The 25310-nt window shown below is 40.0% G+C and overlaps 1 protein-coding gene and 1 long non-coding RNA gene across 21 annotated transcripts in view; one reads left to right on the forward strand and one right to left on the reverse strand.

Annotated features, from left to right (window-relative positions):
* ADGRL3 (adhesion G protein-coupled receptor L3) overlaps positions 1–25310 on the forward strand; it is a 540567-nt gene that overhangs the window by 251211 nt on the left and 264046 nt on the right. For all 20 annotated transcript variants that reach the window (XM_087716492.1, XM_087716493.1, XM_087716494.1 and 17 more), the window contains exon 6: positions 7523–7632. In XM_087716492.1, coding sequence (XP_087572618.1) covers positions 7523–7632 — 110 coding nt within the window. The remainder of the gene's footprint in view (positions 1–7522; positions 7633–25310) is intronic.
* LOC148045540 (uncharacterized) overlaps positions 1–25310 on the reverse strand; it is a 99812-nt gene that overhangs the window by 38300 nt on the left and 36202 nt on the right. Inside the window, exon 2 of the long non-coding RNA XR_015696782.1 lies at positions 17719–17823. This is a non-coding gene — a long non-coding RNA (uncharacterized LOC148045540). The remainder of the gene's footprint in view (positions 1–17718; positions 17824–25310) is intronic.

The raw sequence follows: 25310 nt of genomic DNA on the forward strand, positions 1-25310 counted from the left end.
GAGTATTGGGCCCAAAACAGAACCTCAGGGCACCCCACTGTTTACTTCGAGCTGCACTGGCTTCCAATCGGTCTCCGGATACGCTTCAAGGTGCTAGTTATTACTTATAAAGCCCTTCATGGTATTGGACCTGGGTACTTGAGAGACCGCCTGCTGCCAATTACCTCCCAAAGACCCATTAGATCGCACAGGGTCGGCCTCCTCCAGGTTCCATCCACCAGCCAATGCCATCTGGCTACAACCCGGGGGAGGGCCTTCTCTGTTGCAGCTCCGGCCCTTTGGAACGAACTCCCCGTGGAGATTCGGACCCTTACCTCTCTCCCTGCTTTCCTAAAAGCCGTTAAAACCTGGCTGTATCGGCAGGCCTGGGGTTGATAAGCTCCCTTCCCCTCTCGACAGGTGTGGTTGTTGGTCATTTTAAATGTCTGTTTTTGTACTTGTATGTTCCCCTTCCCGTTTAAGTTGTTCGCCGCCCTGAGTCCCTTTTAGGGAATAGGGCAGCATATAAATAAAATAAAACTTAAACTTCCCTCCATGTAGATATAGTTACATTGAGGACTACATATTGAGTACGATTTGTCAGCCAGTTGGTGGTAGTGTTGTCTATTTCACATTTTTCTAGCTTGCCAAGAAATAGGTTGTGGCCTATTTTATCAAATGCTTTACCAAAATCTAAGTATCTATGTCCACAACATTTCACTGATCCACTGATTTAGTCATTTTGCCAAAGAATGTAATAAGTTTCATTTGGTATGATCTGTGTTACACGAACCCGTATTGGTTACTGGTTATAACTTTGTTTGCTTGTAGGTGTTTGCAGATTTGTTGCTTGGTTATCTCTTCCAAAATCTTCCCATGTATTGATGTCAGACTGATTGGTCTGTAATTTCCTGAATTTGTTTTTCCCCTTTTGAAGATGAGAACTACATCAGCTCTTTTACACTCCACAGGTAGCACCCCTTTGTTCCAAGAACTTTGAAAGATATGTTTCAATAGTTCTGAAATCACACCTACCCTGGGATGTAATCCAACAGGACCCATCTAGAGATAACAGGTGTTCTCTTGCCTTATTTTTGCATAGTTAATTTTCATCCTAACCTGTCATTTACAGTTCGGCTTTTGGTGAATTGAATATTGTTTTCTTTGTGTGTGTGTGAAGACAGATGCAAAGTATGAATTAAGCAGTTCTGTTTTCTCTCTACCGCCTGTTATTTCTTTGCCATCTTCTCCAATTAGTGGACCTATCTTTGACTTTTGTCTTGTTTTTTTTTTATTTTGGTGAAAGAAACTGTTTTTATTGTTTTAACATTTGTTGCAAGTCTTACTTGGTTCAAAGCCTTAGCTTTCCTTAGTTTGCAGGTTCAGGCTATTTGTGGGCATTCTGCCTTAGTTATGAATCCCTTTCCATTTTTTTGTACTTTTGTACTTATCCATTTTTTCCTCTCAGTTGGTTTGAGAGTTCTTTGTACTACCATGCTGGTTTTTTTCTTGGTTTCCTTTGTTAGTGGTATTCAACTGGATTAGACTATAATTGTATTTTTTAGAGTTTGCCAAGTTTCTTGAGTTGATTTTCCCTTTAAGGTTTTCATCCATGGAATCCTTCCTATGTTCTCTCTGATTTTGTTAAAATACTCTCTTAAAGTCTTAAGACACTGGTTTGATTACGTTCTGTTGCTTGTGACAGTTTTATATTGAATTCTACATGATTACTCTCCCTTAAAATTCCTGCAAATTCAATTCCCTCTATCACTTCTTTGCTATTGGTAACAATAAGGTCTAGCTGCTCCATAGTTGCCTTCTCAATCTTTTGGGTGATGAAGTTGTCAGCTAGGTGAGTCAGGAATCTGTTCGATCCCCCACTTGTTGCAGAGTGTCTCCCAATTGATGTCAGGGTAGTTAAAGTCCCCCATTACTATTGTGGTGTGTTTTCTTCATATATTGGTTAAATACACTGATTTTAACAGGAATAATCCTAAATTATGATAAAAAATACCACTACTAATACATTCCAATAAATAAATAAATAACTTGGCAAATCTCTTGAATTGCCTGTTTATTATACCTTTCAGATTCTAAGCAAATAAACAGATTCTTTGTTCATATTACAGATAAACAAAATGCTTCTTCTTTTCTGGCACAATAGAAAATATAATATAAACTGTAACTGTACATCAAAGAGAAAATAAAAACTTATTATGTTGTTTTTTGGAAAAACTGAAGAACTGAAATAGGGGACTGGCAATAACATATGGCATAATAGGGTCAGCTTTCTGGCAGATGAAATAACTAATATATGGAGAAGGAAAGGGAAACATTTATATTTGTGTTTTAGTTAAACTTATACTTTTTTACATTCCCTGAGACCTATGTTGCTGAGATACTTATGTTCTTATCTATGCAAATTAATTCAAAAGCAACTAGAATAGTGAAATATTTTAAATTCCTTGACAGAGAAAGAAAGAAAAATAGTATTACAGTTGATCAAAAAAACTTTACTGATATAACTTTTATCACATTTTTTGGAAATGTTGCCTAGGATATGTTGAGAGAGAGATTTGTTTGTGGAGTTGTTACTATTTCAAAACATGTTAGTAAATAAGGACTTTATATGAGAGAAAATATATGTTAGGTAACTGTTATAGAAATAGTAGTAAATGTTTATAAGATTGGCAATTAGCAGAAAAATAAAAAAGGAATTACGCATTTTGAGTCCATAAACTATGGTGAAAACTTAATAAAAACTATGAAATACAGAGAGATACTCCATATAAAAATGTACTTAACCATAATTTATAGACATTTAATAATCAGGGTGCCATATAATAACTAGGGTATAAACACTATTTTTTTTAAAAAAAAGTGGTTCCACCACAAAAGCGCGTAGGACAAAATCGCGCTCGACAAAAGCGCGCTGTGACGTCATCACAGCGCGACGAAAAAGATCGAAAAATGTAAAAATAAAGCGAAAACCTTACCCTAAGCCCCCCAAACCTAACCCTAAACCTAACCCTAAACCTAACTCTTAACCTAACCCTAACCCTAACCCTAAACCTAACCGTTAAAGTAACGAAAAACCTAACGCTAACCCTTATCCTAACCCTAACGCTAACGCTAACGCTCTAAAGCTAACCCTAACCCTTAACCTAACCCTAACCCTAACCCTAACCCTAACCCTTACCTTTATGTGAATCGGCTTGCTTTAATTTAATTTTTATTAATTTTTATTTGAATTTTTCGATCTTTTTCGTCGCGCTGTGATGACGTCAAAGGCGCGATTTTGTCGATCGCGCTTTTGCCGTCTGCGCTTTTGACGGGTCACGAAAAAAGTAACTTCAAAATGAAGTTGCATTGAGATATTAAAATACTTGTTTTTGCAGGGGACGTAACAATTCTTCAAATGCAGGTAGCCCTCCACTTACAATCACAATGGAGCCACAAATTTCTGTTGCTAAGCAAGGCAGCTGTTAAGTGAATTGTGAATTAAGTGAAAAGATTGGGACCGCTGCTCTAGGATACACTTTAGGTTAGTAGAAAGCCACTTTGGTGTAGTAGTTAAGGCATCAAGTTAGAAGCTTGGAAACCAAGAATTATACTCCCACTTTGAGTGCAAAGCCAACTAGTCACCTTTATTATTTTTATTCCAACTTATTGATTGCTAGTATGAGCTGAAGCATAACTATTAATGCCCTGAATATCTTGATTCCATCTACAGCTCTGTTTTCAGGCACAAAATAATGACTTGTATTTTTGTTTATTAGTTTTCAGCTTTCTGAATTGGTATTCGAATATATTTTATACAGCTCTAATTATCTTTCTTAGTTATCTATCTATCTATCTATCTATCTATCTATCTATCTATCTATCTATCTATCTATCTATCTATCTATCTATCTATCTACCGTGTTTCCCCAAAAATACGACCTGTCCTGAAACTAAAGCCTTGCCACATTTTTTGCGTGGGCAAAAATATAAACCCACCCCTGAAAATAAGCCCCTGGACAATCCCCCCCTCTGGCCAGGCAGAGCACTGCTCACCGACCTAGTGGTATCCCGAATGCGCCAAGCTGCGGGAATGAGGTGGGTGGCAAAGGCGCTTGCGTTGCTTGGTGCTCTCGGGGTACCGCTAGGTCCATTGGGGACTCTGGCAGCAGCTAACCCAGCCTAGCTTCAGCAGCTCTTGCCTTTTTCTTTTTACATTTTCACATTTTCATCATGGCCTCACCAGCCAGCCAGCCCACCCACCCCCCGCCCGACTACTCCCCGCGTCTCGTGTCTATGGCAAGCAGCCAAAAGCCTCTTTCTTGAAAGCTCCTTTTGCCTGCTGTCAAGAAAGAGGCTTTTGCTCGCCCCGCAGGGCAAAAGCCGAAAAAACGCTTCTGTCTGACATAGAGGCGCCCCGCGCCCTGCAGCTATGTCCGACCCAACTGCGAGGTGCAGGGCGCCTCTATGTCAGACAGAAGTGGCTATGCACATCTAAAGTGCCTTTCCATTCATTGTTAAATAAGGGCAATCCCTGATCCCAACTAAAGTAACTTTTAGAAGTGGGAGAACGATTTCAATGGCAGACAGCAAGATTGCGCTGGCAACACCTCTTTCTTGTGGAGACAGAAGCGTGCAATCCCAAATTGCTTGGTGCTTTCGGGGTACCGCTAGGTCGGTCAGTATCGCTGTTCCCAGCTGAAGAGAGGGGGTTGCTGGGCAGCTGCTCTCTTGCTAGTGCTGTCGCAGCAGCAAAACAGTAGCCATGAGGTGACCACGCTCATGAGCAGCCATCAGGCAACCCCCCTTTCCAACCAGGCACAGCACCGCTGACTGACCTAGCGGTACCCAGAAGGCACCAAGCAACGCGAGTGCCTGTTCGCCACCCTCTGCCTCCCATGGCTCAGCGCCTTTGGAATGCCCCTAGGTGAGAGAATAGGGCTCTGCATGGCTGGAGAGGGGGGTTGCATGAGAGGCTTTTCCGCTCCCCACTCACGCGACTTGCAGGCTCACGATGCCGTTGGCTAATTCTACAGTACCTGCAGAGGCAGGGCATCTCTGCTGCTGGTGCTGCCCGCCGCTTGGGTTGTTTGTTTGTTTGTTTGTTTTTGTTTTTGTTTTTTTGTGGCTTTCAAAGCATGGAGGGTGGATGCTGCTCTGGAAATACGCTCTATGGTAGTGTATAACCATAGAGCATACTCCCAGAGCGGTATCCTATCCCCGTGCTTTGGAAGGAGCAATAGAGGATGGATGCCGCTCTGGGAGTAGGCTCTATGGTTGTACACTCTGCAGCCCACAACCATAGAGCGTACTCCCAGAGTGGCATCCATCCTCTGTGCTTTGAAAGCCGCAAAAAAAAACCCCCGCAAGGGAGCATCCGCCCGACAACCCAAAAACAATAAGCCCTCCCCTTTAATAAGCCCAAGGCCATATTTCATGGGTCAAAAAATATAAGACCCTGTCATATTTTCGGGGAAACGTAGTATCTATCTATTGTCTTTAAAACAGCACATTTGAATTTTGTTTTAAGTTAAACTTTTTGCTATCAGTATAGGTACTTTTACTAGAAGACTAAATAATTGTTTCTCTATGGAGATTCTAATCCGGGTCATGGTTGTCCCAAAGGTCCTTTTTTTCAAGAAGCAACTGGACTTTCTTTCCAGAAAGTCCAGTTGGAAAGAAAGTCCAGTTGTCTCTTGAAAAAAAAGTATCTTTGGGATAAATAATTGTTTAAATGCAGTACAATAGAAGCAATTTCCTGTTCTAGAAATAAATTATTATATTGATTCTTTTTTTATTATTGTGGTACATCCTTAAGGTATCAGGCAACTTGGATGGATGGTTGTTTGGTTGGTTGGTTGATAAATAGATAGAGAGGTAGCTATAGCTATATAAAATATATTCAAACAGACAGACAGAATGACTGACTGACCAAGCAAATTTACAGAGTTAAATTGGATGATTGTCTCCTTTTAACAGATAGCAGTATTACTGCCAAGAAAAATCCAGGGGTACATGTCTGAAGTCACCAAGAATTAAGCTTGTCTTCAAAAAGGCTAGATCTTTCTAAAATACTGTAGTCATAATATGTTTGAATTAAATGAAATATTAGCCTGAACGTTGCCCAGGCTTTGGAACAGGGGTGGGTTTCAAAAGTTTTTACTACCTATTTTGTAGGCGTGGCTTGGCAGTCATGTGACAGGGTGGGCATGGCCAACTTGATGTCACTCACCAGGAGATGACATAGATTGGATAAAATGTGGTGAAGCTCACTTAACAACGCTCTTGCTTAACAACCAAAATGTTGGGCTCAATTGTAGTCATAAGTCAAGGACTATCTGTGCCTTCCTCTGCATGGCAGCTTTGTCCTAGTAAACTTCTTCTCCTTTCTGGCAATTTTCCTCTATGTTAGAGGCACCAAAATAATCCAGACAATGTAAGGTTTCCTGCTGCAGCAGGGGGTTGGACTAGATCAGTGGTAGGTTGCAGGTGGTATGCCCCTGTATGGGTCAACCGAAGCCTGCCCAGAGCACCAGGTACTGTTCCGGTACAATGCTCTGGAGGGTCCACCCACCCACCCATGCTCCTTACCTGTCTTTAAGCTCTTCAGCGCTTCCGCGTACATGCACGGCACATACAGCACCTGCACGACGCTCCACTGAGCAGCTGGAGTGTTGCGGAGGCTCATGGAGGCTTCTAGAGGCGTCGCTGGACAGTAAGACTCGTGAGCACGCTGCACACATGTGTGCACGCGCTACACACATTAATATGGAGGATGCTGGATCCGGAACCCACCACTGGACTAGATGACCTCTGAGTAGCCTTCTAGCCCTAAATTGCTGTGCTGTTCTTCCTTTCTTCCTTCCTTCCTTCCTTCCTTCTTTCTTTCTTTCTTTCTTTCTTTCTTTCTTTCTTTCTTTCTTTCTTTCTTTCTTTCTTTCTTTCTTTCTCTCTTCCCTCTGTGGGAAGCAACACCCCACCCACCCCAAATAACTGCTGAATGTCACTTTGCAAACTACCTTCCGAGCAGCTTTTCAATTTAAATCAGGACTCCAAAGTTTGCAGCTTTATGACTTGTGGACTTCAACTCCCAGAAAACCACAGCTAGGCATGCTCAGTTCCGATTTAAAGCGACAGCATTTGTTTTTCTCCTTTGCTGAATCTCCTGACTGAAAAATGAGTTTCCTTCCATCTTTCTTTCTTTTTCTTTCTTTCTCCCTTCCCTTCCTTCCTCCCTCTCTCCCTTCCTCCCTCCCTCTCTTTTTCTCTCTCTCTTTTACTTTTTAAAGCTTTTTTCCCCCCTTACCTGAACCGGCAGGGGGGAAAAACTTTTTAAAAAACCCTTTTGACGATGCTTCTGATGGGAGTACAGGTTTGGGGGCATGGCCAAACCATCATTATTACTACCGGTCCTATCCGATACGCCAGATTTTCACTATTTCTTCTGACGTACCAGACCGTAGAGGGAGGAACCCACCTCTGCTTTGGAATCATTAGCTATGTTACTCCAATTTTTATTCTCATTTTTATTTTCATTTTTCAGGTGTAGCAACCGGACCCAATGTGCAGTGGTTGCTGGCCCAGATGTCTTTCCTGATCCTTGTCCAGGAACATACAAGTACTTGGAAGTGCAATATGAATGTGTCCCTTACAGTATGTATTATTTTACTATTGTAGTTGCTATTATTGTTAGTCGTTTGTTACTGATCTGAACACCAAATGGCTATAATTGTTAACATTCAATTTTTTGGGTTATTTCATGCTCATATGTGGCTTCCGACAAACTGAGCAATGGTGTATAGTAAAGAAGCTGACCAATGTAGAATTGTGGTTCTCATCAGAAAGCCATCTAGTTCCATTTCCCCATCCCCAATATTTTTATTTATTTCACAGTAATTATAGCCTTATGAAAAGTCAATGGAATCTTAAGTTCTGAAGCAGTATACAGGTACTCTTTGATTTACGACCGTTTGTATAAAGACAGTCCAAAGTTACTACTCTTACGGCTTGTAATGCACTTCTGACTGTCACAAATGTCGCACACACCCCATTTCAGTCACTTGATTGCAACTTGGATGTTTGGCAGTTGGCTCACATTTATGTCCATTTGCAGTGTTCCACAGTCACCTGATCACAATTTGCTTTTTTTGCTGGTTTCTTACAAAAACCACCATGAAGGAAAGTTGATTCAAACTAATGACAGCATGTTTTTCTTAATGACCATGCGATTTGCTTAATGACCACAGTGACTCACTTTATGACCATTTTAAAAATGGTCATAAAATTTGATCTGGTCAATGGTGATTCAACCTACAACCGCAGGGATTTACAACCGATATTCCAGTCCTGGTTATAAACTGAGAACTACCTGTATTCCAACATTCCAATTTTTGAAAGAGAACAAGCGAAGAAGATTGTTTCCATATTTTCTTTTGGGATCCCCAGATATTTCACTGGTCAATACAGGTAGTCCTAGTTTAGCACCACAATTGGGATTACACTCTTCCTTCAGCTTTCCTGTGATTTACAGACCTGTGAAGCTCATAAATGTGAGGACTGGTCACAGAGTTACTTTTTCATCATTGTCCTTAACTACAAACAGTTGCTACAAGAGGTAGTTGCTAAGTGTAGACCAGTGTTTTTCAACCACTGTGCCGCGGCACACTAGTGTGCCGTGACATAGTGTAAGGTGTGCCGTGGGAAAAACACCTGCCTATAGTCAATATAGGCACAGAGTTAATTTTTTTTAACATTTTCTAATGGTGGTGTGCCTCGTGATTTTTTTCATGAAAAAAGTGTGTCTTTGCACAAAAAAGGTTGAAAAACACTGGTGTAGACTACCTGTGTTGAAAATTACTTGAGAGATAAAAATAACATTTTGGTCTGTTTCAGCACTCTTTTTCTTATATAAAGAGATGGGAACTTCTGCAGTACTTAGCATGAATTTGTAGTTTAATTATTAATTAATTATTGTAGTTTAATTATTGCTTAATTATTAACAACATCTATATTTTTGTTGTGACATGTATGAAAATATCATTTCTGCACATCTCTTCTGTAATTACTCTCAGAACAATCCTCTCATATCTTCTTTCAGTGTAAAACAATTTCAAACATTAATGTTTGAACAACTTTGCATTTATTCCATCACACTTATAGGATTTTGATACTTGATAACTGGCTTTCAGTTTACAATGTATTCTTCATCTATCTAATAATATTTGAGAATATTTCTTAAAATGAAATGTTTCTTAAATGGGTAATATCTGAAACATTTTTAGGCTGCAAATAAGCTCCACTGATTTTATAGATTTTATTTCTAAATCAATAGCAGCTGTGCATAGGATTAAATTGTTAGAAGAACAATGCTATTGCTACAAGAAAAAGTATTTGAAGAATCTCAGAGTAGAGTCATTTTGGATAAAAGGAAAGTGTTTGAAAGTTGCCATATTTTTCGGACTATAAAATGCACTGGAGTATAAGACACCTTAGTTTTGTGGGAGGAAAATAAGAAAAAAAATATTCTGCCTCTCCTACCAGCATCCATGGTATTTATGTGGCTAGCGTCCTGTCAGTGTGAGAGAGAGTTGAAGGCTGTTTGGAAACAAACAGTATTTGCTGTGTGAGCAACAAGGAAGGAGACAGCAAGGAGCCTGGGTGTGGCTTGTTCTGTACTAATGCTGCATGCTGGGCTGATATCTGAAACTAAAACTGAAAGTGAAACTTCTCTCCTCTGCTGAACTACCATGTTGGAGAACCTGTTTTTGGTATTGTATATTTACTTAATGTGTTATATTATATATAAATCCTGAATCCCGCTGAATCAGTTACTTATGTGTGCTTTCTGAATGTGATTGCTGCTGCAAACTCTGACACCTCCTTGTAGCAAATAGCAGCCTTATTCAGCATGAGCAGCTGATTGGCAGGTGGATCAGCCTCCCGGAATACCCCCAATCAGCTGTTCCAGGCTGCAGGGTTTGCCACAGACCATCGCCTCCTCCATGCCTTGCGTTTTTGACTGCATTCAATATATAAGACACTCCCAAATTTTCACCCGTTTTAAGGTGGAGAAGTGCATCTTATACTCTGAAAAATATGGTAATTAATGAATGAAGGGAGTATATCTGAGTTGGAAAGTGAATGAATAGATATGTAAATGGAGTTTGGGTCATGCCCATTTTACTACTAAAAGAGGTTACATCATTCCCACAATAAACAATGCCCAAAATATATATGGTTGGTCTATCTGTCTCTCAATTTATACTGAGCCATTTGACCAACAGAGTTGCCAAGAGAGTAATAAGACCTTTTAAAATGGTTTAAGTGCTGTTTTACAAAAAGTTCAAATCAACTTAATCCAGTTCAAATACTGGGTAACACACTAAATTGCATTCGCTTAAAATGTCCTGTCTGAATGAATTCATCTTTATTAATATGATAATAAACTGTATACAACATTCAGAGGCAAACATGGGTTCTCATAATAAGATTGACTCAACTACCCAGCCTCATTTTAACTTAATCTGATATTTTGTACAAATCTAAGGTCTTGAGCATTTTTCCTCAAGGCAGAGTAATGGGGAGTTTTTATTTTTATTCCATAGCTTAGGGACAATGCAAGAAAATGTTCTCTTCTGTATGTCAACAAACATAATTGTGCTGTGTTGTGCTCCCAAATATTAAGAGGATTTCTTTTGCTGAAGTTAGTGTGAGAAATTCGTATTAATCTGTTCCTCAGTTGGTTAGACAATGAATCATCTAGTGCTTTAAAGATTAGAACTAAATTCTTCAACTGTATGAAGCACTGGAGATCAGTATAGGTTTTTCAACTCAAACAATAGTGTTAGCTAAAGGGAGAGTCGCTTTGGTGACAAACAGATTGGTATCCTAGATCAATTTATGGCCTTGAATTCCTTGTTTGTTGCCATGGTAACTAAGAATCTATTCCTTTCTTCTTTACACTGCTTGCTGCCAACCCTGAAATAACAAGCCCACAAAAATTAAAAAGGCAACCACCACCACCACCATCCCTCTCAAATACAGCAACCTCCTATTGTTCAGGGTGTTTAAATACTATGATCTTTTCACCTTCAAATGATTGATCATAAATAACTAAAACAATCTGTTCTCTCCTTGAACAGAATACTGCACTGGGAAAGATAGGATTTCGCTCAGTGTCAAGTCTGTTTCTTAAAAAGAAAAATATTTTTAATGATTGTTTGCTCTTGAGGAAGCAATTAATGTCTTTAAAAGTTTCTAGAGAAGTAACTTGCTAGATGCCAACTTTTTCCTTATATCTACTCTGCCAGTATCATAACAGGATATAACAGCAACTTCCAGAGCATCACAAGATTGTAGAATCACTCATTTTCACACTTGACATAGCCTTCCACAGTCTCCAGTACCTCACAGAACAGCCAGTTTTTGCACACCCAAAAATGTTACAAAGCTGTCAGGAGAAAGATAAATACCAAAACCAGTAGATTTGAGGGGATAATTTAAGATCTCCTGTCAGGCCTCTTCTTCCAAGGGACCCCCAATACCAGGGACGTGCAGTCAGGGGAGGCAGGGCCTCACCATTGTCATCATGAAAAGAAAGAAAAAAATAAAAGGAAAAAGGCTGAGGTAGTTGCTGCCAGAGTCACAGTGGATGACTCTGCTTAGTGCTAACTGCAGGAGGAGGCGAGAGAACCACGTGCCTCCTTTAGTCTATCTTTATGATCACTTGAGCAGACTTAAGCAAGGGTTAAAAGGTGAAAAATTCCTTATGTGGAGGAGGCACGTGGTTCTTTCGCCTCCTCCTGCAGAGGCTTTTTTTAAACAGTTAAGCAGAGTCATCCATTGGGGACTCTGGCAGCAGCTGACCCAGTCTAGCTTCAGCAGCTCTTGCCTTTTTCTTTTTACATTTTCACATTTTCATCATGGCCTCCCCAGCCAGCCAGCCCACCCACCCCCCGCCCGACTACTCCCCGCATCTCGTGTCTATGGCGAGTGGCCAAAAGCCTCTTTCTTGAAAGCTCCTTTTGCCTGCTGTCAAGAAAGAGGCTTTTGCTCGCCCCGCCAAAAAAAAGTGCCCTGCCGCTTCTGTCTGACATAGAGGCGCCCCGCGCCCTGCAGCTATGTCCGACCCAACTGCGAGGTGCAGGGTGCCTCTATGTCAGACAGAAGTGGCTATCCACATCTAAAGTGCCTTTCCATTCATTGTTAAATAAGGGCAATCCCTAATCCCAACTAAAGTAACTTTTAGAAGTGGGAGAACGATTTCAATGGCAGACAGCAAGATTGCGCTGGCAACTCCTCTTTCTTGTGGAGACAGAAGCGTGCAATCCTGTTCCATGCTTAGAACTAGATCACCTTCAGGGAGAAGGTAAACGATTGCAGGCTGCAGCCTTAAGCTCTGTCGCCTGGTATAAATGGCTTCAAGCAGCCTCCGATAGAGAAACTGCCTTCGTGGGAAGCGGTGGCTGTATTGGGGGCGCGACTGATGCCTCCTTCCAGCTGACCGGCCTGAGGCGGGGCCCTTTGCGGAAGCGGTAGCCTTTGCAGCAGCTACGAGGCGAGGATCATGCAGGAGACAGTTGATTTTGGGTGCGGAGCCTGGGCGAGCTGGAGCCGTGGTGCAGGTCTACAACTTGCACCCCTTCGGGTCACAGCAAGTCATCCCTCTGAAGCAGGAACCAGCACTCTTCTGCTGCGGGCGGGATGTACTCCTGGTGGCCTGCGGCTCCGGCGCCTGCAAGGTAGAAGTGTTTGCCCTGTGGGGCGGGCAAAAGCCGAAAGAAAGCACCCCACCGCTTCTGTCTGACATAGAGGCGTCCCGCACCCCGCAGCTGGGTCGGACATAGCTGCAGGGCGCAGGGCACCTCTATTTTGGACACAGCTGCGGGGTGGGCAAAAGCCGCTTTCTTTCTTTTTGCCTCACCAGCCATAAGCTTCACCGCACGTCACTGCCCAATACATATTTGTATTGATGGATTATCAGCAGTCACACTAAATGCCCTGACAAAACATACACTGTCTGAATACGGAGATCTTAGGCCTTGCATCATGGACTTTTATTTTTTATCTTATTTATCAAATTTAGAAACCACCCATCTCTCTTAAACTTTCCCTTTGACTCAGGAATAGGCAAATAGAAAGAGCTTTGAATCTTGAGAGTTCAGAGACTAGAAATACAGAATGTTAGAAATCTTCAAAGCACTTATCCTACGTGAAACCTGAGCAGTTTGGGAAGTTCCTATGCTTTGATTTTCTGGCTCTTCTATGCAAATAGATGAGGTCTACTTTTCACCTGCTATGCTTTTGTATGAATGGAATCACATAGCAACATCTTTTGGGATAGAAAAAAATTAATTCCTTCTTTACATGAAAGTCAATTTATCAGATGCTTTAGAATAAGGGATCCCAAAACCCCGGCTGTGATCTGTTGGGAACAGGCAGCGGCCATGTAAGCAGCGGGTGGGCAGGTGAGCGCGCAAAACTCCATTTGTGCCAGCAGCAGGTGTGCACACTCACACATGAAGCTTCCACTTGCAGAAATGAAATTTCATATCATGCACCTGCCACTTGCACAAAACTATGCCCTCCCGCCACCATTGCTGCTGCTGCCACTGCTACCAACCAGTCTAGGATGTTTCCTAGGACACTCTGATCCTGTTCAAGTGCTAGGTTTCTATGAGGGATGTCTAGAAACCAGGAATGTTTATAGAGCAAATGAGGCGTCAGGATGGCAAAAAGAGCATTAAGATGCTCATACATTTTGAATGTGCATGCATGTACAGAAGCGTACATTGCAGTATTGCACTCCCCAAAACTGCCCCCTTTCCTACTTCCTGGAGGTGATCCTGGAAAATACAGCTCATCATGTACAGTTAAATCATAATCTTATCAAACTTTTGCATCTAGAACCCACCTATTTCACTATAGACACTGAACTATACTTTTGGAATCTGGCTTTTCAGTGAAATCACCAATGCAACTTCATTCTGTTCCTCATATGTTGAATTTTATTCAGAGAGTAAAAGGCCTAATAGCTACTGTTTTTCATGTCAGTAGTTATAAATGAAATGATGAGTTGCAAATACAGTTTTCAATTCAAAACAGAAGAACTAGACTTCATCAGTAGAGTTAGCTCATTTCTGATGTGCTGTGTGGAATAGAATAACTCACTGTCATCAGCTCGCCATGGCCATCTCACCGCAACCAACCTAGTGCAGCCATTTAGCTGTGGCCAAGTTGCCACAAGACAATTCACCTTGAGACAATTCCATACAGAATAACTCAAAACAATATCTGCCACTCCTTCTTCAACATTATTTCCATTGACAAAAATGAAAATAATGTGGAAGAAACAATGGTATACAACATCTGTCGCATTGAGTTATCCCACGTGGATTGTCCTGTGGTACGTTGGCTGCAGTGAGTTTTCCCGTGGTGAACTGGCCATGCCGAGTTCGCCAGGGTGAGATGTCTGTGGCAAGATGCCCATGACAAGTTGGCGATAGCAAGCTGTCCTAGATCCCTACTGAATATGTATCAGGGCTTCTTATCAAAATATAGTTTTTATAAGTCATCTGGTGCAATAATGTCACATTTCATAGTCTTTTAAATTGTTAAATATTTCAAACCTGTTTTGTACTTATTTTTTCCACTGACAGTAACTAAAATTTTGTCACTTTTTTCATAGCAAGACAGATGTTTTTTCCATCTTTGCCTTCAATCCACGGAACAACTGTGTTTGTTTACATTTCTCCCCTCCTTTACCCATTTTCTTCTCAGAGCAATCATTGTTTATATTAGCTGAAATCTGTGTTATTCCCTTGATAAATCTTTTAGCATTTATAAAGAATACCTTTTTAATGCCATTCTTCGCTTTCTCCTTCACAGGTCCCTGGGATCAGAAACTGTTTCTGATTCTCACCTAAGAAACTGCATGTGCAAATTGATTTTTTTGTGCATAGCTTTATTCAAGACACTCATCTTTGTAAATCTATATAATGTTTTATTTTTAAAAGAGCTGTCTCCCGATTCATCTTTAAATCAAAGTTCATCTGTTTGCCAAGGTCTATTGTGATAATGTGGAAGAAGAATAGGGAGCTAATACTGAAATGAAATGGAAAAAAAATAGAATATTTTTGTTAAAGAAACAGTGTTTAGTTCCCATTTAGAAAGACTTTAAAAGAGTTCATACTTTCATAGACTTTCATTTTGAAATGTATTTCTGAAGCAAACAAATACAATCAATGGCATAATGTATAGACTAGATCATGCTTAAAACACTAAAAATGGAGATGGAATATGAAGCATATTCACATATAAATATATTCACATACATACATCCCAATTCTTTCATACCATGACTTCCTCGATCTTAACCCTTCCCCTAGGCCAGGGGGAGGGCAAACTTTCATCATCACATTGTCATCACGTGACGTATCACGACTTTCCCCCCCTTTGCTAAAATGGGGGTGGTGTGGCGAGCGCATGACACATCCGGCCCTCAGGTTGAGAGCTTGACATTCCTGCCCTAGACTCATTTACTACTTCTCCTGCAGTATATTTATTTTGCAGTTGTATCCTCATTTTTACTCTTAACAATCTCAATATACTTCTTTCATACTAGTCACTCACTTATGTGTTCAGTCCACATTCATAAGCACAGATTAATCTCCAATCTTTTTCTTGAGTCCTCACCAAAACTTAAGTAACCCATTTGTGCTTACTTCTCCTGTCATAAGTTTTCACTTCCGTACAACAAGTAGGCAGAAGCCATTCTTATGCACAGTCATTTTCATTTCTTTCAGTGAACAATCAATCTCCAACACAGATTGCCCATTACCCATAGCCTTTGCTATATTTGCACTTCGTAAAATTTCTCTATCCACTTTCCCATATTTAGTAAACTTTCTACCAAGGTACACAGATTCATCTTATTTGCTCTAGTTTTCCATCATTTATGTATATCTTACAGTCATTCACTTAATTTGCCACCCATCTCCTAGAGTGTTTCTTATGAACTTGTGGCTGTGACCTTTCTTGTCTGAGTATACTTGTCTCAGTGGATGACTGCCCAATCGGATTATGTAGGATTTATCCAGATGCTTATGAAACATTGAGTAACCTTGCAATGCGACTAGTACTAATTAAAGCTGATTAAATGTCAACACTATTTTGATCACTGTATGGAAGGCAAGAGGAACAAGAACTGCTTAGAGAGCTTATTGCTTAAGCCTAACAGCTTAGCCAGAAGCTGAAATGTTCAAACCTTCTTGGAGTGATAGAAGACCAAAATTGAGCCTTGGACCTTCTGTATGCTTGCGATCCACTTCTAAACCACAACAAGTGTCCTAGCTAGCTTCCCATTGAAAACAGTAAATGGGACTCCTTTTATCATATATAAAAGCAAAATTCCATAAGATGTTTCCACTTGCTTGTTTCTTAAACCACAAAGAAAAATCTATTTACATTCATTTTTAAAATCTATTAAATCAGAATATATATGTGATCCCAATATTTTCTAGCATTCTTGCATGTCCACCAAAGATTAAAAGTGTACCCTCCATTTGATTACATTTCCAACAAATATCTAAAATTCCCTTGTATGTTTTTGGCAGCTTATCTGACATCATATACTAGCAAACCATTTCTTCCATATACAACTTGATAATACATTGATACAACTATATATTATATCCAAAATGTTTTACCCAGTCTTTAACTTGGTCATCCTCTGTATCCATTTTCAATAAAGGTTTGTACATCTTAGCAATAATATGATCATGACAACTCCACATCAAATTCAGTCTTACCATTTTCAGATTCATTATTTTTCTTATCAATCTTAAAACTTTCTGTTAACTCATCATAGAGAAACCAATGGAATGTAAAGCTTTCCAACTCTGACATTTTCTCTTGTTTTAAATTTAAATTATCCTTGGGAAAAGTTTAGCAGATCATATGTTAACTGTTTTTGCTTAAATATCATTTCACTTCTCATATGAGCTTCTTGGGATGAAAACCATAAAGGGGTGTTAGAAGACAATTTTGCCTTATACCTATTCCAAATTCTCAATATGGCAAGTCTAATAAAGTTATTTTTAAAGTCTACATTAACCTTAATTTTATGGTACCACAAATAGCCATTCCAACCTAATCTTAAATCATGTCCTTCCAATTCCAACAACTGCTTATTTCTTAGTCACCCATTTTTTATTAATACTAAAACAATAAGCTTCAAAATGCAATTTCATATTTGATAATCCACTCTTTCTTTATTATCCTGCAGCAGTTTGTATTTAATTCTTGCTTTCTTGTCTTGCCAAAAAAAATGGAAATATCTTTTTGCCATTGCTTAAATGTTGTATCAGTTGCCAGTATAGGTAACTGATAGGTATTGTCTGGACCAAACAAAATTTTATTATGTTGAGTGTGAGTATAACACTTTTTATGACCTATTGGTGTTTCTCTCACCACTTTCTGGACCACCTGAGAGTTTTCATTTGCTTTCACCATATTTTGTACATCTTTGGATGCACATGAAACAGTTTTTTGGATGCGTATTTTTATTTGTACACTTTTATATGTGCTTTTAACATGAAATGGATGCACATAAAACAGGCAGAAATATAAAATCAGTTATATATTACCATCTGGATAAAAGGACTGCTAGTTACTATCATAATAAATGAAAACGGAAACTTGACAGTTTCTTTGTTGCTGACAGAAAACTGACATGCTTACCCATTAGTAAAAATCAAATATGCTCATACTAATGCAGGATAAGAATTTAATGAAGATTTCCAACTTGGTAATGCATTTAAATAAAATCTTCTCTTTTCATCAGCCCTGAAATAAAGTAAATAAATTTTATTAAGGTCCAAGCAATACAAAATAATCAATTTTCACTGCTTTTTGACATTACTAATGGGGAAAAATGAGACAAAACTGCAACCTGAAAAAAATGAGAGCTCTTTTCTCCACTTCTTAATTATTTTGGCGCCAAACAATATTTAGGGGAAGTGGGGCTTTTTTCCCCATTGATTTAGAGGCTATTTAAAGTAGTTATTCAAAGTGCCTGATCAATATTGAAATCCATATTAATGCATCACTGACAGCTAATATGGTAATACTACCATATTTGAATGTTTCTGAAGAGAAATTCACCACTTCTCTGGATAAGTAGTCTCCCTATTTGATCAGTGTTTTACCTTGAGAGTCATTTTCCTATTACCTGTGATGAAAAATACCTACAAAATAATTGAATTCATTCAAACCCACTTTTCGAACTCCAAAAAATTGGGTTTATGCTTGTATATTGCACTCAGCTTTAGTTTCTGTTAAAGTAAATGCTCCAGTCTTAAATGTTAATTTTGTCCTAATGTTCAAGCTAGTCCACTTTTATTTCCTTGGATACCTTTTCCCTATTGGTTTGTAACAAGTCAAGATAGTTGATCCTCTTTTGGCTTCCTTTGTCCTCTAAAGGATAAAATTGCTCCAATCATCTAAGAAATCACTGGAAGGACTGTCTGAGCAGAATATGTCTTCCAGCAGATGTCAAAGTAATTACCCTCGTTACTAATTATGCCTGTTCACAATATCTGCATTGCTTTAGGACAACATCATACACATTTGTTTTTGATTGGGCAAGCATTTTTTTTAATTTGATTATTTTTACATTGTTTACTTTCCTCCATAAAATTACTAAACTAATTTTAAATGATTTTTCATATATATATATATATATATATATATATATATATATATATATATATATATATATATATATATATATATATATATATATATATATATATATATATATATATATATATATATATAAAAATATGAATATATATATATATTTAAAGTCACAACCCCTGGTATGCCCCAATTATGGGAGGAAGCTAACTGCTTCCATTCTCTGTCAATCGGCTCATCACAAGAGTCCATCACGAGAGAAACCCAATATTTTTACTGTTGCCTTTGTTATATTTGTATTTTTTTTAATTTGTGCTGATAAATAAATAAAGGGAGATTATAAAAAAAACATATATATATATATATATATATATATATATATATATATATATATATATATATATATATATATATATATATATATATATATATATATATATATATATATATATATACACACACACACACACAAAAAAAAAACATATACACATAAGAAGATGAGATATAGAAGGTTATATATATATATATATATATATATATATATATATATATATATATATATATATATATATATATAATATATATATATATATATATATAATATATATATATGAATATATATATATATTTAAAGTCACAACCCCTGGTATGCCCCAATTATGGGAGGAAGCTAACTGCTTCCATTCTCTGTCAATCGGCTCATCACAAGAGTCCATCACGAGAGAAACCCAATATTTTTACTGTTGCCTTTGTTATATTTGTATTTTTTTTAATTTGTGCTGATAAATAAATAAAGGGAGATTATAAAAAAAACATATATATATATATATATATATATATATATATATATATATATATATATATATATATATATATATATATATATATATATATATATATATATATATATATACACACACACACACAAAAAAAAAACATATACACATAAGAAGATGAGATATAGAAGGTAATATATATTCGCCTCCTCTTCTTACAAAAATAAGGAGCCATTAGGCAGTGAGATGGGTAGTATATAAATTAAATAAATAAGAATTTGGATGGATGCTTGATTGATTATGTGCCATTACATCGGTGTTGATTCTGATGCATAGATTACTTAAATCTGACCTATGCTTCTTTGTTGGAAACAACCATCTGATTTCTTTAAATTTGCTGGCATATTTGGTTAGAAACTTTACAGATTCCTCTTCTGTCGCTTGCCATATTTCTTTCTTTCTTTCCTTCTTTCTTTCTTTCTTTCTTTCTTTCTTTCTTTCTTTTCTGTAAACCGCTTAGAGAGGGCTGAAAGCCCTATAAAGCGGTATATAAGTCTAACTGCTATTGCTATTTATTCCATCAATTCCTATAGCCTTCTGATTTACTAATGACTGGAGTGATGATTTAACATAGTCCTTTATTGCTTAGAGCTACTTATAAATAGGGGGTATTTTCTAAGACATCTTGGACGTTAACATCTCTGTGTACAGAATTCCAGTACACAGTTAACACAATGACCAACTGATTGGAAGTGATTGATCTGAGTCAAATACATCATCAGTATGGAGTCCCTAGAGCCCTGAAAGAGAGCTAAGTCCAGCCTCTTTTGAAGTTCATTGGCTCTTATCTGGACCAATTTGCATTGACCAATAGTAGATCAGATTCTTGTGAATGGGTTCAATGATATAACATGCAGTGCAGGGGTGGGTTTCGACCGGTTCGCACCGGTCCCTGCGATCCGGTTGGTCGCCGAACCCGGAAGTAAGTAACTTCCGGGAACGGCGAAGCCCCCCCCCCGCGCCCGCGCACGCCCGCACACCCGCGCCCGCTCCTTACCTGGTTTTTACAAATTCTGCGCTTTCCACGCATGCGCAGAACGCCTGCGCGATCCTCCAGGAGCAGCTGGAGCATCGCGCAGACGCTAGTATGCATGCGCGCGCCGCATGCGCGCATGCGCGAGGACGCCGCGTGCGTGCGCGAGGACGCCGCGCGCGTGCGCGAGGACGCCGCGTGCGTGCGCGAGGACGCCGCGCGCGTGCGCGAGGACGCCGCGTGCGTGCGCGAGGACGCCGCGTGCGTGCGCGAGGACGCCGCGTGCGTGCGCGAGGACGCCGCCGGCCTCGTTCCAACCGATCCGGTTGGAACGGGGCGAGAAACCCACCCCTGATGCAGTGCTTTTGAACTCTGTCTTGGCTTCTTGGTTTCTTGTACCTGACAGGAAGGAATCTATTTCGGAAAATTATTATTATTTTGCTGGACTTAAAAGATACTTTAGTTCCTTTTGCCTAGATAACAACTCCTTCACATATCTGATAGGGACATCTTTCTTACTCTACCTGCTGATACATTCTATATTAGTTTAAAAAAGAATAAAAAAGAAATCAGCATGTGTTTAACATAAATATTTGATTTGATTTGAAATCAGTATATGCTTCACTGATTATAGAAAGACCTTCAGTTATGTCAAGGTGTGAAATGTCCTTAGGAAAAGAGGGATTCCATTTCTTCATAAGGACAGAAAGTTGCATTCATTACAAAATATGGCAAAACAGACTGGCTCAAAGTCAACAATGTAAGACAAGTTGAAGTAATCCTCAACTTACAACCAGTCAGTTAATAACTGTTTGAATTGAATTTGAATTTGAATTGATTTTATTTGTAGGCCGCCCTTTTCCCTGGGGGGACTCAGGGCGGCTCACAGAAACCAGGGAGAGGGGAATACAATACAATACAATACTACGACAACAACACATAATAAAATAATACGCAACATGCATACAACATTCGGGCGGGGTAGTGGTCCTTATCCCCAGGCCTGACGGGCGAGCCAGTTCTTCAAGGCTGTGCGGAAGGCCTGGACGGTGGAGAGGGTACGAATCTCTACGGGGAGCTCGTTCCAAAGGGTCGGGGCCGCTACTGAGAAGGCCCTCCTCCTTGTGGTTGCCAGCCGACATTGGCTGGCCGATGGGATGCGGAGGAGGCCTAACCTATGAGATCTTATAGGCCGTAGGGAGGTAATTGGCAGAAGGCGGTCTCTCAAGTATCCAGATCCACTGCCATGTAGGGCTTTATGGGTGGTCAATAGCACCTTGAAGCGCATCCGGAGATCAACAGGTAGCCAGCGCAGCTCGCGGAGGATAGGTGTAATGCGGGTGAATCGGGGTGCACCCGCAATCACTCGCGCGGCTGCGTTCTGTACTAGCTGAAGTCGCCGGATGCTCTTCAAGGGCAGCCCCATGTAGAGCACATTGCAGTATTCCAGCCTAGAAATCACGAGGGCCCGAGTGACTGTTGTGAGGGCCTCCCGGTTCAGGTAGGGTCGCAACTGGCGCACCAGGCGTACCTGGGCGAATGCCCCCCTGGTCACAGCCGCTATATGATGGTCGAATGACAGCTGTGAATCCAGGAGGACTCCCAGGTTGCGAACCCTCTCTGAGGGGTGTAAAATTTGACCCCCCAGCCTGAGTGTTGGATTAATGGCCGAATTTTTGGGAGGAAAACACAACAGCCACTCGGTCTTTTCTGGGTTGAGCACAAGCTTGTTAATCCTCATCCAGTCCATGACGGCTTCGAGCCCCCGGCCCATTACGTCAACCGCTTCATTGATTTGGCACGGGGCGGACAGATACAATTGAGTATCGTCCGCATATTGATGGTATCTAATCCCGTGCCTACGGATGATCTCTCCCAGCGGTTTCATGTAAATGTTAAATAGTAGGGGGGATAAGACCGAACCCTGCGGCACCCCATATTTCAGGGGCCTTGGGGACGATCTCTGCCCTCCCACTAACACCGACTGCGACCTGTCCGAGAGGTAGGAGGAGAACCACCGTAACACGGTGCCTCCCACTCCCACCTCCCGCAGTCTTCGCAGAAGGATACCATGGTCGATGGTATCGAAAGCCGCTGAGAGGTCAAGGAGGACCAGGATGGAGGGATGTCCTTCATCTCTGGCTCTCCAGAGATCATCCATCAATGCGACCAAGGCGGTTTCAGTGCTGTAACCGGGTCTGAAGCCTGACTGGAAGGGGTCTAGATAGTCTGCTTCCTCCAAGGACCGTTGGAGCTGGAAGGCCACCACCTTCTCGACAACCTTCCCCAGAAAGGGGAGGTTGGAGACCGGGCGGTAGTTATTAAGGACAGCTGGATCTAGGGATGGCTTCTTCAGGAGGGGTCTCACCACCGCCGCCTTCAGTGCGGCGGGGAAGTTCCCCTCCCGAAGGGAGGCGGTTACAACCGCCTGGATCCAGCCTCGTGTCACCTCACTGCAGTTAGAAACCAGCCATGAGGGACACGGATCCAAAGCACAGGTGGAGGAACTCACAGCTCTCATGGCCTTGTCCACATCCCCGGGGGTAACCTCCTGAAACTCAACCCAGAGCTGTTGTACTTGGTCCCCCTGAGTCTCGGCTGGAACTGCAGGTGTGGAGTCCAAGTCCGTCCGAAACCGAGCAATTTTGTCCGCTAAGAATTGGGCATATTCTTCAGCTCTGCCCTGCAAGGGTTCCCCCGCCTCCCTTTTGTTCAACAGGGAGCGGGTTATCCTAAACAGGGCGGCTGGGCGGGACTCAGCGGACGCAACCAGGGAGGCTATATGTGATATTTTGGCTGCCCTAAGTGCCCTAGTATATTCCCTGGTGCAGGTGGTTACCATTGCTCGGTTCGCTGCGGACTGTTGAAATTTATGATGGACTCCCACCCCAAAATGGTACTTACAATTCAGATTTGATGTTCTGACAGCTACCCTTTCCCCCCATAGTCATAATCGTAATTTGGATGCTCAGTTTCCAGTCTTTAATAAAAGTAATTATAGTTCCCTTCTTGATCAAACGTCTATTTGATCACTTCTACAAACTCAGCCATCTCCACAATATATTTATTTATTTATGTGCTGCTTGTCTCACTATCAAGTGACTCTGGGCAGTTCAAAACATAAAAGCAAACATCTAAATATTAAATTGTAAAGTAAACAAAAAGATAAATAGTTAAATACCGGAATGCAATGGGGTGGGTAGAAACTACTTCCTAGTGCACTAACCACCTTTAGTGTGGAATGCCCCATGAAGTGCCAAGTCAAGCAGCAGATTTTGAGGCTCTTACAGAAGGCCAGGAGGATGGGGATGGATCACACCTTCAGGGGCATGATGTTTTAAAGAGTGAGAGCCACAACAGAAGAAATCCTTCTCCTGAAGCCACTGAAATTCCTTGATTGGCAGCTCCACAATATCTCTCTTCAGCTGGAATGAGGGGGACAGAATCTCATGCGGTGAGATGGTTTAAGGGGCTTTAAAAGTCATAACCAACATCATGAATTGGACCCATAAGCAAATCATATCTCCATTATTGCTGTTTCTTATTCTTCCATCTGTAAACCCTGAATTTTTTGTATTTTGTTTTTGATTTGTGTTTTGACCATTGCCTTTATTTGTTTATTAATTTATGGATATAGCTGCCTATCTCACAATTGCAACTAATTCTGAAGTCTTCTCATTCAATTTCATCAAGATTCATCCAGACAACAGCTAATTTTTCAGTAACTATGATGCATTTCATTTGGCCTCGGAAACCGATTTTCACTGGCTATAGTTATTTAACATTCCAGTCCTTCCTCTTCATCCTTCATACTACTTTTCACAATTTCCTGTCAGACCACCTAACTTTGTGTTAGAAAAGACTGAACTAAAATAGTTGAATAACCCTTTTTTTCTGTTAGTTTTTAGCATTTTTGCCACTTCCCTGTGTAACTGGTATATTGATTCCTTTCTGTTTTTTTTTCTTTTTATGGTTCTTAATGTTTTTTAAAAAAAACTACAATTCATTCTGAGATTTATCTTTCTCGCCACTATTGCTCCAGTTCCAGAATATATCTGTATATTAATCCTTGTTGATCTAGCCCTCTTTCTATTTTCTATATATGTCTCCCCCCTCGCCCCCGATCTTCTCTTCTGGTATAGCTACATTGGTCTCTTCTGTGTCTCTCCAATTTTTTTTTCCAAATTAAAAGACTCACAGCCATCTTGAACTTCCTTTTCTATTAGCTTCACATCAACATTCTGATTCTCTTTTCTTGAAAATACATTTTTAAATTACACAGCTTTCGCTTCTCTTAAAATTAAAAATTTCAGAATTAAATGGTCACTTTTTACTATTTTTGCTTCCTCAATTAATTATATTTTATTGAGTAGAATCAAATCAGGGATCGTTTGCTTCTTACTTCATTCTCTGGAGCAGAAAGATAGGCCACGCATTTCCTTGAAGGACCTTACATGGCAGAACTTTTCTCCCCTCAAATAGTGGGGCAACTGAGCAATAATTTGCATCTTGGTTGGACAAATCATGGTGGATTCTAACAAAGGCACTGCTTTTATTTATTCTAATTTAACCCAGGGTCTTTTTACAGTATAACCAAATAAATTCACCGGATTTCTAAGCAGGAGTTTAACTGTTCCCTAACTTTTTTTTCTATTCCTTTTGAATAAAATATATCCTTTAGTCACTAATAGAGACATTCCCACAGGCCTCTACTATGCCTGTTAAAGTGTATTTCCCTTATTACAATGTTCAACTGATTTCTATTTATTTCTTATTATTACTGAAAAATAATAAATTGTTTCTGTTTCTGTCACTAAGGACAAATT

Source organism: Thamnophis sirtalis, unplaced genomic scaffold, assembly GCF_051295495.1.
Source record: "Thamnophis sirtalis isolate CommonGarterSnake01/CBP01778 unplaced genomic scaffold, rThaSir2_p1.2 scaffold_5, whole genome shotgun sequence".
Lineage (NCBI taxonomy): Eukaryota > Metazoa > Chordata > Lepidosauria > Squamata > Natricidae > Thamnophis > Thamnophis sirtalis.